Genomic DNA, 13,277 nt, shown 5'->3' with positions numbered 1-13,277 from the left:
GTGGTGGTGTTGAAGCCGTCTGGCTAGTGGTCCAAAACCAAGAGCATTGGGCTGTTGGTTACAAGGGGGTAGAAAAAGAGACTTCATTGCTTCTGTATACCCATGAATGTTTCTGTGCTTGCCAAACCCCCCAGGCAGCCCAAGAAAGGAGGCAAACAGGCATCTGCAACCTACGATTCGGACGAGGAGGAGGAAGGTCTCCCCATGACCTACGATGAGAAACGACAGCTCAGCTTGGACATCAACCGCCTGCCCGGAGAGAAGCTGGGCAGGGTGGTGCACATCATCCAGTCCAGGGAACCTTCCCTCAGAGACTCCAATCCTGATGAGATAGAAATAGATTTTGAAACATTGAAGCCCACAACTTTACGAGAACTGGAGAGATACGTGAAATCTTGTTTACAGAAAAAACAAAGGAAACCATTTTGTAAGTTACCTCCCGGGCCACGTGTTCCCCCACTAGCTCGTGGGCTCAGCTCTGGAGTTCAAGGCATGTGTGTTGGGATTCTCTTATCCAGCTGTTGCATATAAGATAGGATGTCAGGAATTTTTAGATACTCTTTTCTATGTACAGAAACTTTCTATTTTTCTGTTCTTCCTATGTTGTCATGTCATGGATTCCTAGAGGACTGTTCTGTTCCTCTGCAAGACCCATGTGATACCTTTACTGCTTATCTAGAATCTAGAAGGCACTATGGAGGTTTCAGTCTGTGTGTTAGGTGTTATGTGCACACATCTGGAAGGATCAGGTTCATATCCTGAATGGTTTAGCATCTAATTGCAAAGGAAACAAAAAGCAAGGTTGGAATCCAGAATACCAAGGGGATAAATGACTTCCACAAAGTCACCTGGGCAACCTGTGGATTCCGGGTGTAAGTGGCTGAGTTGTACATTCCCCAAAAACTGCTGCTCTTGGATGGTGGGATTACCACATTACCCCCAGTCTATCAGATCACATTATGAATGTTAATGTGCTGCCAAGTGTACACTACAGTGTGGGACAAACCTTTCTCTGTGCCTCGTCCACAGGGAGTGAATTGTTCCAGCCCCTTGAGAATTTAGCTCCAGCTGAATAGCAATAGGATCACTTACCTGAAGTGGTCCTGGCTCTGTCCATGTGCTTGTAGGTTAAGAGGGAGTTGTCCTGTTAAGAGTATAATACAATTAACTCCTCACAGCTCTTGCAGAGCACTTCAGTTTCCTCACCCACAGGACTTCCAGGTAGGCCTAAGAAAAGCTCATACTTTGATCCCTTTTGGTTTTTAATATACTGCTTTGATTTTAATTTTTTTCTTGAAACCTTCACTCTTGGAGTAGCTCAGGAAAAGATTTTCCAGAGTGGTTAGGAAAAAGAGGTGTCCTTTTAGAACCAAAGTATAGAATAACACAGGTAACCTCAGATGTCTGTCTGCCTGCTCCTCTGAGACTGGTACAAACTGGACCAGCAGACTGGCATGCCTGACCCCAGCCCAACTGTAGCTGTCTGCTTTCTATTGCAGTGCTTAGTTTTCATGGACACACCCTCATAGGACCTTGCTTTCCAGATTTCTGTTATTTTTTTAAATCATTGCTTTAAAACAGTGCACAGAAATGTAGGTATTTCCTTGCTGGATCAGGCATAATGTCTGGCCCCTGTCTTGTACTTCTGATCCTGGCCAACACCTGTGTTCAATTAGACTTTTGGAGGGATATTTCTTCTACTCAAAAGTATGAGTGCTGCTGGGACTTCTCACCATTTCCATCTTTACTGGTGCAGCTACATTCTTGTTGTCTGCCAGCCTTTGCCTTGGTTGGCTTTTCATTTGTCCTTGTTTTATATATAAAGCAACATAAAACACAGTACATTTTTAAATGAAGAATCTGAAGTTATAATGGCAGCTGCTTTCTTCTAACAGCCTTTAATGGGACACTTTATTTTACAGGGCAGAAAACCATAACAATTGTGTAATTACAAATGTGTAACTATTGACCATATAACTGGCTGGTAAGTAACCTGTAACTAAAAGGTTATTACACAGATATTTCTATCTTCTAAAATCCTTTCCAGAAGGTCTCTCTTTAAAAAGTGCATGTTACAGAATGATGGTGATTGGATAATCTTGACAACTTCATGTGTTGTCCTCTAGCTGGGATGTCTGGTTGCTGTGTGGTCACATCATCTCAGCAGTGTCACTGCAGAGTGGCTACACAGATTTACATGCCCTGTAAAATAGTGATGTCCACTCTTTTTCATCTGCAACCATGCAGTTTCAGAAGTTGTGCATTCCTCTTCCACAGCTGCAAGTGGAAAAAAGCAAGCAGCAAAGTCAAAAGAAGAGTTAGCTCAGGAAAAGAAGAAAGAACTAGAAAAGCGGTTACAGGATGTCAGTGGGCAGCTAAACAACAACAAGAAACCTGCAAAGAAAGGTAATGGCTTTGGGGTTACTGTGCTAACAATGCCCAGAAAGTTGTGTATGTAGATAGGGCTCATCCCTGAGGCAAAACTGCTGCTGCCTTGTAGCCCTGGGTTAATCTCTGTGACAGTTACTCCCGTTGGTCACTAGTGTAGTAGCACAGACTCAGTGCTGGGCACTGAGCTTCTCTGTGGGGGCTGCTTAGATCCCCATCCAGGTGGAAGCTGTCCTGGGGTGTAAATGTGAGGTGTCTTGGAGGCAACTCATGCTTCAGAGGGAGCAGGAGCATCTGCTCTGTGTCAGCCCAGGCAGAACTGTGCATGCAGACCAGTAGCACAGAGCACCTAATGGGTGGATTCTCTTCCTTGAGGGGTTAAAAACACCCAAGCCCCACAGATGGGACAGGCCTTGTTGCAGCAAGGAGAGGCTGCGGGTAGATAAACTGTCCTGGCAAAATGAATGTGTGAAGGAAGCCAGGGAGGCTGAAGGCTGTGGGCAAACGTTCTGTGGTTCAATTCCTTGTGAGTAACCCCGTTGCTGCCTTCTTCCCTGCAGAGAAATCTGGCTCGGCTGCCTCTGGAGGCCCTTCCCGGCTCAGCAGCAGCAGCTCCTCCGAGTCCGGGAGCAGCAGCTCCAGCGGCTCCAGCTCAGACAGCAGCGATTCAGAATGAGTCACGGACACTTACCCCACAGAATGGACATCACCCACACTGATGCTCTGCAGTGTTCCTTTCTCTCCTTAATATACTGCTCTTGTCCAGCGGCGGTCAGGTTGTTTTTGTTTGTTTTGTTTTCCTCTCTCTGACTTTATTTTTTTTTAATTCAGTGTTATAAAAGGTATCTTCCATTTTTTTGGGGGGAGCTCTTTTAATAGGTCAAAAGATCTTTGTGTGTGTGTGACTAGACTTTATGACAAATAGTTCCCTTTGCATAAAGTCTCTAAAATACATTTTAACTGAAGAAGATTGGTTGAAAATGGAGGAACTTTGAACTCTTAGCAGGAGATAAATAGAAAGTTCTGCGAGGTTTGTAGTATATTTCCCTCCTGCCACTTCCCTCTCTCCAGAATGTTCTCTTTTGATAAGCCTGCCTGGCTCACACAAGGTAAAAAAAGAAAAATAATACTCTTTTTTAAAAGAAATCTCTGTAAAATGGTACTGTACCTGAAAGATGTTAGCTTTTGAACTAGTTGGTGTATTTGTTATTAGCACTAGTATTCTTAATCTCAAAGTCTACAGTGTGATGAAAATGTCAGATTCTATCATCTTTTTACATAAAAACAGAAAAACAAAAAAATTCTAATGTACTGTGGATTGCTAACATGCTTTTTTTTTGTCTTCAATCTTGGTAGAGGCACAGGCACCTGTTCAGGAAGGTATTTAAGCATGAATTTAACCTGAAGCCCATGAACAACCTTAAGTGGCTGCATGTCTTGTTTTTCCACTCAAAATGTTCACTTTTCTGGGGGATACATTGGGAAGAAGGGAGCAATGGACACTCGGGTTTCTTGGGAATGTTATTTTTACCATCAAAGAGATAATTCCCAGGAAATTGATACTGTCTATGAAAGTTTTCATTTAATTGAAAATAGATTTTAGCCTAAAGCTTTCAGCTGAACCTCGGAGTGATCCCTGCAGAGTGACCAAGACAAGTCATGTGCACGTTATTAGATACATGCTTAAGTACTTTCTCCATGACAAGCACCTCAGCCTGGGCTTAAAATAAAGGAGCACTTGAGCTCCAGCTGAGGCTGAGCTGGCAGGGGAATTTGAGAGGGATGTTGTGTGTTTGGGTTTGTGGGTTGTTTTTTTTTTCCCCCCTCCTTACTGTTTCAGTAGTGAGCTTCTAGAAAGGGAATGCTACTCCTGTGTGGTGCAGGGTGCAGGTTTCCAGACACTAATACTTACCTCAATAAAAAGAAAAGAGGGAAGGGAGGAAAAAAAGAAAAGAGAATTGTTTTAGGATCACAATTCTTTGAGTTCAACCTAATGTTTTTACCTGCATTGCTGCAATACACTCTGTTTTCACTGTCCCTAATTTCATGTATATATGAGTACTTTATTTATTAAACACCATTGGTCACTTGAAACTTACTAAAAAAATAACAAAAGCAAAGCTGCATTAAGCAGACCACAAGAAATGCAGACTTTTAATGTGGTTTGAACTAGACTATAAAAAAAACACCACAAAAGCAAATAAAAATCTGAAACTTTATTTAAATCCAATGGACTTTATACCTACAGGTGCTACAGTCCATTCAGTCATGTGGCTGGTGCTCTGTCGTGTTTGGTGTGTTCATTTTTTGTATTGTCTTCTCTCTTCTTTATATTTTTACCCCAGCCCCCTTTTTTTTCCTCTTTTGTACAGATTTTGGAGACATACAAGTAGATAGATTGCCTTGATGCAGCACATTATTATTTTCTCTGTAATATTTCTAGAGGTCCTTTTCCCTCTCTCTTTTTTTGTTAGAATGATGGTGTTTTTTTATAATCCAATTTTAGAAAAACACCAGTTCTATAACAATATAAAATTTGTAATCTGAGAGGCAGAAATTTATTGTAAATTCTTAAGTTTTTATTGTAAAGAAAAAAAAATATAGAGTACAGAAAGTTATGCCTTCCCCTCTCCAGCACCAGCCCTTGAGGCTGCCTCTCTACTGTGGGGTAGCCCTAAAATTGACCTTGCTCTGGTGTCTGTTAGTGGTTTCCAGGGGCCCTGTGATGCAGTTTGCACCAGCTTTTATTTGTCACAGGGAGATGAGTGGCCCTGGAGGACTCCTCAGCCCCAGCATGCAATTTCCATTGCATGAGACTCAGTTTCTCCTGGAAGTTGCTGTGCATCCCTGGCTCATTTGGCAGTCACCAGAGGGCTTGGCAGGAGGATTCCAGGTCTTTGCAGATAGTTTCCCCTGATATTTGACAGTGAATGAACTAGGGTGTTTCTTACTGAAAATAATTATTTTTCTTGTCCATTAAAAATTGACTTATTTTTAGTCTCTATTTTTTTTTATTCTGCCCTTAAATCTTCACTTAGTTCCTTGGTAATATATTTTCAGAATTTAGTATGAGGAAATGTAATATACACCTAATTATTTTTAATGGGGCTGGGTTTCATCTGTGTTTCTCCTATTGTCTGAGACTTGCATTCTCAAAACCAACTAGTATTTTAATTAAAAATAATTGCAAACAGTTCAATACCATAACTTGGATGAACCAGCTCTGTTTTCCCTGCTTGAAACCTTCTTCCGTGTGCATTAACTGGAGCTGGTGTTGTTGATGGAATGTGTTGGTCACTCCTGTGAAGAACAAACTGCAGCCAGTGTTGGGGGCAAAAGGAGCCCACCCTGTAGCCCCTCTTGCCAGCAGCAGCACCACCACACAAAGCCTGGGGACCTGGTTCTGCAGCATGCCACCATCATCCAACCCTGGGGACAACTCTGCTGACCACCCTGCTGACCACAGCCAGGGTACAGATGTTCCTCTAAGACACACAAGTGCATCCCACCAAAATCAGTGGAAAGGTTAGAGCCAGAGGGTTGGGGACCAAGCGTGAAGTGATGGAAAGGGGCCTGGCTTGGGACTGTCCACAGCACTGGAGGAGGATCCCTACTTCAGTTGGCAAACCTGTCCTAGCTTGGGGATTTGCAAGGAGAACAAACAACCAGAACCACCAAGGAATCCGAAGAACCACCCGCATATCTTGGATATACCCAGCTGCAACTTGGGCTGCCTTTTAGTGGGAAACTTTGTTTTCATGGAAAGTAAGGTGTTCCCTAGGAAGTTCACATGAGAAATCCATTTTGGTGTGACCTTCATTTCAGGAAAGAAGCTGATGACTCTTCGTTTCAAAGTGTTCTTTTTTTTTTTTTTCATTTTTGTAGTGTTTGTAGTGCTCATTATCTCCCAACATGTCTGTAGTGGTGCCTCTTGTATCTCCAGATCAGAATGTCTCCAGGAAAGAAGAGATGTTTTCAGTCCATAGTAAGTAGCAGCAGCCCATAATGAGTTGAAAACTCAATATAGAATTTATTTAACTGAGTTTGTATTGCATGGCATGTCAGTACAGATGTCATGAAATAACTTTAAAATGAACAAACATAGAACATTTGAATGGACATTTTAAAACTCAAGTTTAAAAAAGATTGACATTTTTATGGTAAATTTTTCTTGAATGAACAAAGTTTAACTTTGTTTTCCAGGGGAAACTTCACTGAAATCAGTATGATTTCATATGTATACATACACACAGATAGTTTTATTGAAACTTTTTTCTGAGGAATTCCTGTTTTTGACAAAACAATATCTGATCAGACCTATTATCAGTCAACCAGCATTACTGCACCTTTAAAAACTTTGCTAACCTTGATCTGATTGTAAGGTCAGCCTGTTTCTTGGCACTCCAGCAGATGCAGGCTCAGTGGGACCAGAGGGAGATCCACATCCCGTGGGCTCAGGCCCTGATCCATCTACTGAAGGAATCTGTTGTGTACAACAGGTTTCTGCTAACCAAATGTTGTCTTTACAAAATCAGTTTTGTATTGATGTGACTTTAAACCTTCCTGCCGACAGGGTTTGTAACTGTACAACTGATAATTCCAGGACTATGTAACTGTTGTTTGTGAGTGTGTGTGTAATAGGTGCACACACCCACCCACACACCAGCACGTGTGTGCGTGTATATATACAAATTAGTTACCCAGTGAGGTCTCTTTCCATGTTCTCTATGTGGTAGAAGCAGACTGCAGTTACCTAACCTAGTTCTTTCTCTGTTTTGGGGACTCTTAGACCAGTTTTTAATTTTTTCCTTGTTTTGAAAGGAATGATGTTTTTTAAAGTTGGGGTTGGAGCTAAGGGGGAGGGGAGCAGGGCATGACCACACAAAACCACAACCTTTTTAGTACTGGATTGTAAAAAGACAATTCTCCAACAGGAGCAGTTACCACTAGGGCTAACTGTGGGCAGGCTCTGCATTGTTGAAAATCCATTTAGGGCAAGGATTCATTACACTAGCAACATTATCTTGCTTGTAAAACAGTAAGATGCATTTTTTTAAAATGGCATTTGCATATCTTTTTAAATGTAATTTTTAAAAATAAATAAACCACCAGCTAGGGTTTGAGACAGGCCACTTAGAACTTACCCCTGATACTGGCATAACCAATCCAGAAAGATTTGTTGTTGTATTTTTGTTTTGGTTTTCTTTGGGTTTTTTTTAAATATTTAAAACAAATGTTACTTTTCTGTATGATGTGCATGCAAATTTACCGTAACTTTTTCTTAACTTTTTAGTGCCATTTCTAGTATATTCCTGTAAATGTCAGTTACTGAAAAGAAATGAGTCAATGTAAGTAGTTTAGCTTGTTTATTGCAAATTGCTGGCCTCAAACACAACAGAATTTTAAAAAGAGTTAGAAAGTAATCTTTGATGTTACTGGTAATCATGGACCCTGGTCCTGGGGCATTTGTTTTGTTTTCATAATAAAAACAAAAATTGTTTTGTGTGTGCAGTTTGATCCCATATTTTCCCCTCTCCTCTCCCTTTCCTCACTCCTTTTTCAGGTGTTGCACTTTCTCCAGCTGATTTTGATTGAGCACCCAGCTGAGTAGTGTTGCTAAGAGACACAGAAATACACTTGAGCCCTAGTTCTGCAAGTATTGAAGTCATTTGGAAGTAATTTAGCAAGTCCAGCTGTTAGCATTGATCGAGTGCCACACTAAGGGGGCAAAATGGCTGCAGGGCAGGGGCAGGTCTGGGACACTGCCAGCTTGGCCTGGGATCTCTGAATCCCAGTTTGGTACCTGGCAGGGGTGTGCTCTAAATAAACCTTTCTGTTGAGGAGGAAAACACTCAGACTGCTTGAATGCACCCGGACAGACAAGGAAGGACTTCCATTCTTCCTACAAGGCAACAATCTGAAGGGCTCTTAGTTTATGTGAGAATTGCATCTAACTGAGGTAAGTGCAGCTGAAAAAGTTGAAAGTTTCACCCAGGTGTCAGGCTGTCTACTTTAAAGCCACCAAGCCCTGAAGGAACCAGAGGGCATTTCTTTCCAGCACTGGCAGCAGCACCTGCTCCAGAGCCAGTGCTGGCCTTGCAGGTCAGCAATCCCAAGACAACTGGGAAAGGGGGGGACAGAGGGGCTGGTCACATTATTGACATTATTGTATGGTGGCCAGAATCTATTTTGGTCACTGGAGGGGGTTCAGGTCAGTGTTGCTGTTAGCTTTCTCGGATGCATGCCTGGTGGTTTCTTCATAAGGCAAGGCTTACAACAGCCAGGTTTCCCCAGGGTTCATTTTTCTCTAACCCTGTTCCTGCTCACTGGGTTTAAAAGCCATGATTTCTCTAAGGTTTTAGCAACCCTGTTTTGCTGAGCTGTTCTGCCAGTGTGTCTGTGTGTTGAATCGGAGATGACCCCAAAGGAAATGCTCGTTCAATCCGTCCTCTAAAAATCTCCTGTGAGGCAGTTGCTCCACAGGAGGATGTTTTCTTCAGCATTTGCTCAAGTTATTTCTAGGTGCTTCCTGCAGACTTGAAGGAGGACAGGTAGAACATAGCTCAGGTTCTGCTCAAGCCAGGATCTGTGTTGATAGAGGTTATTGCATGTGTGGCATCCAGAGGTTCTCCTCATGCCTGAATGCACCACTGAGACTGGATGAGGGCTGTTGGGTTTGGAACCTGGAGGAACTTCCTGGAGGAGCTTCCTCCAGGCACAGCCAGTCTTCCCAGGTAAAGTGGTATGACTTTGACCCACAGCCCCACTAGTAACGGAGGCAACTCCTAACTGGGATGAACTGCCCATCTGCTGAGCTTTCCCTCTTCTGCCTGGGTGGAGGTGGGGAGTGATAATAGCTGTAGTCCTCACATATGCTGAGGTGATTAACATGCAGAAGAAAAAGAGCTGCTTGTGATCATGCATTCAAATCATTTTAATGCACTTTACCAAAGAAGCTACACCAGCATTTTAAACAAGTGCATCAACACTACACAACTGGCTTACAGAAATGCTCCTTCCGAGCAGCCACTCCACAAACCTGCTGTGACTAATAAGGACACAAATATGGAAAATGATCCAGTCACATTCACGGGGATGGAAGAACAAGTCATGATCTTCCCTCACTGTCATGTCCAGCCTCAATCCTGGAAGAATTTATGCACATACTTCACTTTTCATTCTTGTATAGTCCAATTAGCACTCTTCAAATAACTGAATTTTGGCTTACCAGCCACATAACAAAAAGAGACTGATTATACCCCAAATAATTTCTTACTGAAATTAAAAAACAAAACCAAACCTAAGTCTTTTTGGTTTTTTTTCTATAAGAAAAGTAAAGAAAATGATGTGCTGTTCCTTAAACTCCCAGAGTTCACATGCTCCCCTGGGAGCCCTGAACCAACCTCTCCTGCCTCTCCAGGTTGCTTTTCCCTGCAGTTCCTATGGGAGCTCTCAGACCAGCTTCCTGCCTGTTTCTAGGAATAATTACCTGTGTGCTTGGCTGAGAACTGGAGCCTGGGCGGGTCATGTATCCCTGGCAATGCTCTGCCTTAAACAGCACACCCAGTCCAGAAGCCTCTGCTGCCAGCAGCTTTCTGAGCCTCTCAGGTTTTGGGAATCTCATTGAATGCTTTCTCCCCAGTTGAAAAACATTCATCAAAACATTTCCCATCCAGAGCTATTCCTGGCAAGATGAAGAGGACTGTGTGAGCGTGCAGAGCAGCACAAGGGGCTGCGAAGCACTGGGGTCCTGCAGCAGGGTTAGTTGTATGAGCACACACATAAGGTACTGAACATCAACACATGCATAAATAGTACTTCAAAAAATAAAAAGGAGCTGCCTGTGGTTTGCAGTACACACATGTGCTATGGGCCAAGTGCATCAAACCTCTCTGATCTTGTGTTAAAACAGGTACGTTCTGCTCGGCCCAGAGTTCAGCAAACTTGAGTGTGTGTTTTGTATCATTTGATGCACACGGGAGAGGGGGAGAAGGTTCTTTGCTGTATTTAAATAAAAAAAATAATAAAGTGCTTGAAAAATGAACAAGAGGTTTTTGTTAAATGTATGTAATGACCATGCCTGAGCTTAGGCAGGTAAATAACCCATACTGAAGCCAACATCAAATACTGATTTGCTTGAAGTTAAGCCTGTACTTGAGAGCTGTGACAGGGCTGCAGGACATCCTGGGCAGGACAGACAGGGAGTCTGTGACTTATGCCCAGAGTCACACACTAACACTGAACCCTGGGCACATAATTAGTACCCTGGGAAGTGGTGCTGCTTTGTTTTTAATAGAGGTTTAGGTGCTTGCTGGCTTGGGTTTCTCAGCTTGATCTTGCCTTGAGCAAGTTAGGAAACAACCTGAAAGCAATCCGTTCCCAAGAAGTGCAATTGTAGTATTTTTCCCTCCTAAAACACTTCAGTTAGTTGAAATAAACACTCCCAGACACAACTTTTAAAATACATGCACCAAAACTACTATCTGACCTGAATTAGAAGATGAACCCTTCCAAGCTATTGCATGCAAGAAAACCTAAACTGTAAATCCAACTTGAGCAGACTGTCTCCTTTTGTAACGGGTCTCTGGGTGCAGGGACATGTTGTGTAGGAGTTTCCTCATGTCCTTTAGCAGCAGATGTGTGTATTTACAGGAGCTTTCTTCCTATTGCTCTCCTGGGCCTGTCCCTCCCTTTCAGGTAGCTCACCTGGTGACATATATAAAGTGTCACCTGCGTGAAGGCAGCCAGCTCCACCAGCTCCACAAGTCCTGGTATTTCCACGATGCCAACTGTGGAATGAGAGAGGGCACTTTGCTCTGCACAGGGTGGCCCTGCAGCACCACTCTCCCACCAGCACTCATGGAGCTTTGGCAGTGCCTGAGGACCAGCAAGTGGAAGTGGCAGCTGGAGATGGCTCCCACATGACAGTGGGTGCTTCTCATGGTACACAAGCCACTTACAAACCACATGTGGTCCAGCACGGACCCTGCCAAGATGCTAGGCAGCAAACACAGGCTCAGGAGATCCCGAGTGAGACTGGTTCTCTTATGCACACACTATGACATGAAAAATCTGATGCTACCAAAGGTGAAAACAAACATAAACTTCAGACAGCCTTTCTGGTCTGTCATGAGGGTGGTGCCAACCCACCTCCTGCAGCTCGACGCAAGTCTGGTTTGTCTCCACGTGTGGATTTCTGATGCGAAACCACCAAAATCACATAATAGCACAAAACTTAGACTGCCCCGTGTCCCTGGAGACATCCAGCTTGTTCCTGTCCCGCACCAGGATGGCTTCGTTGCCGTACTGGGAGTACCACATACTGCGGCTGCGGCTCAGGTAAGTGTTGGGGGGGGCTGACTCCAGCTTCTGCTGCTGCTGCTGCCAGATGAGCAGAGAGGTGTCCCGGTACCGCAGCCGGGCGTAGCCCTCAGACAAGGCTTTCTCAGGCAGGGGCACCCTCCCATTCATCACTTTGTCAGTCATCTGCTCAAGGAGAGCTCCAAAGACAAGAGCTCCTTCCCGACAGCTCCGAAATACACCCCGCTGGCTCGGTCCAGGTCGAGTGCTGCTGCTCTGAGCTCAAGGGAAAACATCCCCAGGGGCACCGTTGGTTGGTGTAAGCAACATTCAGGAGAGGGAGCAGGGATACCCGAGCCCAAAAACCACAATGGGCAGCTTGGCTTTGCCTAAATAACAAGCCAGGCCTTCCGAAAGCTCATCCAGTGGTGATTCTGCAGCATGTTCCATCTTTTGAAGTGACCACATGCACACGAGCTGCTTGTTGTTGAGAGTATAAGAAGTATCTTGATAGGTGCAAGCAAGTGGTAGCTCCACAGTGGTGGGCTTGCCCTACAGCTGGGCAGGATGGGCTGAGCAGCTCTGGATGAGTTTTGCTTCCCTGAAGAACAGATCCTGAAGCCGCAGAGTAGACCTACAAGGTCAGACCTAAAAGGTCATCAGCAGCCAGGCCCGTGCATGAACTCTCCACATGTGCTTCCCCCTGACACCAGACCAATGGACAGGAGCTTATCATAGCACGTCCTCGAGGATGCAGGAGATGCTCCCTCCAGCCCCGGCGATGGTACCCAAGCTGGGGTGTCACCTCCTGACAGCGCTGCTTCAGGGCTTCAAGCTGGGGACACAGCCAGGGTCACCCCAAGGTCTGGCAGCGGGGATCCCTGCCCTGCTAGTGCCCCTTCCCCGGCACCACCGTTACCCCCCCCCCCCCTCCCCCCCCACCTGCCCCTCCAGAGCCCCTCACCCCTTCCAGCGCCACCGCAACACCCGCCCACGGCCCGCCCGGAGGTTCCCTGCGCCCTCCCGCCCCTGCGCGCACCCCGTGGGGCACCCCCCACCCCCACGGGCACCCCAAGGACTCCCTGCACCCCCCCCCTACCCCTACCCCCCGCCCCGTCCCGGCGATGCCCGGTCCCACCGTGCTGCGCTGCCCGGCCCGGCCCGGCCCCGGCGCCGCTCGGCGGAGCAGCCGCGGAGCCGCCTCCCGAGCGCATCACGGCGGGAGGAGCCAGCGCCGGAGCTGCGGGCGGAGGGGCGGGCCGGGGAGCCGCCGTGGGCATGGCCGAGCGGGGTCCGTGGGGCCGGGGCACGGCCGTGGAGCACCCCAGGTGCGGTGTGTGGGTGCCGCGGGGTCAGCCAGCGCGGGTGTTTTAAGGGGACACCCAGCCCTGCGTGTTGCGAGCCCGTGGCTTCGTGCGCGGGAGCACGGGGGCTGAAGTGGGGGGTCTGCTGCTGCCCCACCCGGCCCGGTTTGCCCTTGGGAGAGGGTTCGTGGACAGGCAGTCACTGGGGAGCTCGAGAAACTCTTCGGGACTGCCTGTTCGTGGGCTGACAGCAGGGAAGGGACACTCTTCTGTGTCCTGACAAAC

General features: G+C 45.8%; 2 protein-coding genes across 3 annotated transcripts in view; one reads left to right on the top strand and one right to left on the bottom strand.

Annotated features, from left to right (window-relative positions):
- Nucleotides 1-7,899, top strand: part of BRD3 (bromodomain containing 3) — a 37,420-nt gene extending 29,521 nt beyond the window's left edge. The window contains exons 10-12 of the mRNA XM_051636806.1: nt 135-427; nt 2,278-2,406; nt 2,949-7,899. Coding sequence (XP_051492766.1) covers nt 135-427; nt 2,278-2,406; nt 2,949-3,064 — 538 coding nt within the window. The 3' untranslated portion in view covers nt 3,065-7,899. The remainder of the gene's footprint in view (nt 1-134; nt 428-2,277; nt 2,407-2,948) is intronic.
- A 1,399-nt stretch (nt 7,900-9,298) lies between these two features.
- BRD3OS (BRD3 opposite strand) lies at nt 9,299-12,892 on the bottom strand. 2 transcript variants are annotated; one of them, XM_051636839.1, is made up of 2 exons: nt 12,827-12,892; nt 9,299-12,322 (listed from the first exon to the last, which is right to left on the bottom strand). In XM_051636839.1, the coding sequence occupies exon 2, from the start codon at nt 11,872-11,874 to the stop codon at nt 11,605-11,607; it is 270 nt and encodes an 89-aa protein (XP_051492799.1). In that variant the 5' UTR covers nt 11,875-12,322; nt 12,827-12,892; the 3' UTR covers nt 9,299-11,604. The 2 variants fall into 2 exon arrangements, with proteins under 2 accessions (XP_051492799.1, XP_051492798.1); XM_051636838.1 differs by having other exon boundaries at nt 9,299-12,523; nt 12,827-12,890.
- Nucleotides 12,893-13,277: the final 385 nt, after the last annotated feature.

This window comes from Apus apus, chromosome 19 (assembly GCF_020740795.1).
Source record: "Apus apus isolate bApuApu2 chromosome 19, bApuApu2.pri.cur, whole genome shotgun sequence".
Classification (NCBI taxonomy): domain Eukaryota; kingdom Metazoa; phylum Chordata; class Aves; order Apodiformes; family Apodidae; genus Apus; species Apus apus.
The sequence above is the reverse complement of the archived record's forward strand: the minus strand, read 5'-3'. Positions and strand labels throughout refer to the sequence as shown.

Bases quoted from the DNA above. Each gene is read 5' to 3' on its own strand.
- BRD3OS (XM_051636839.1), bottom strand. From the start codon at position 11,874: ATGACTGACAAAGTGATGAATGGGAGGGTGCCCCTGCCTGAGAAAGCC.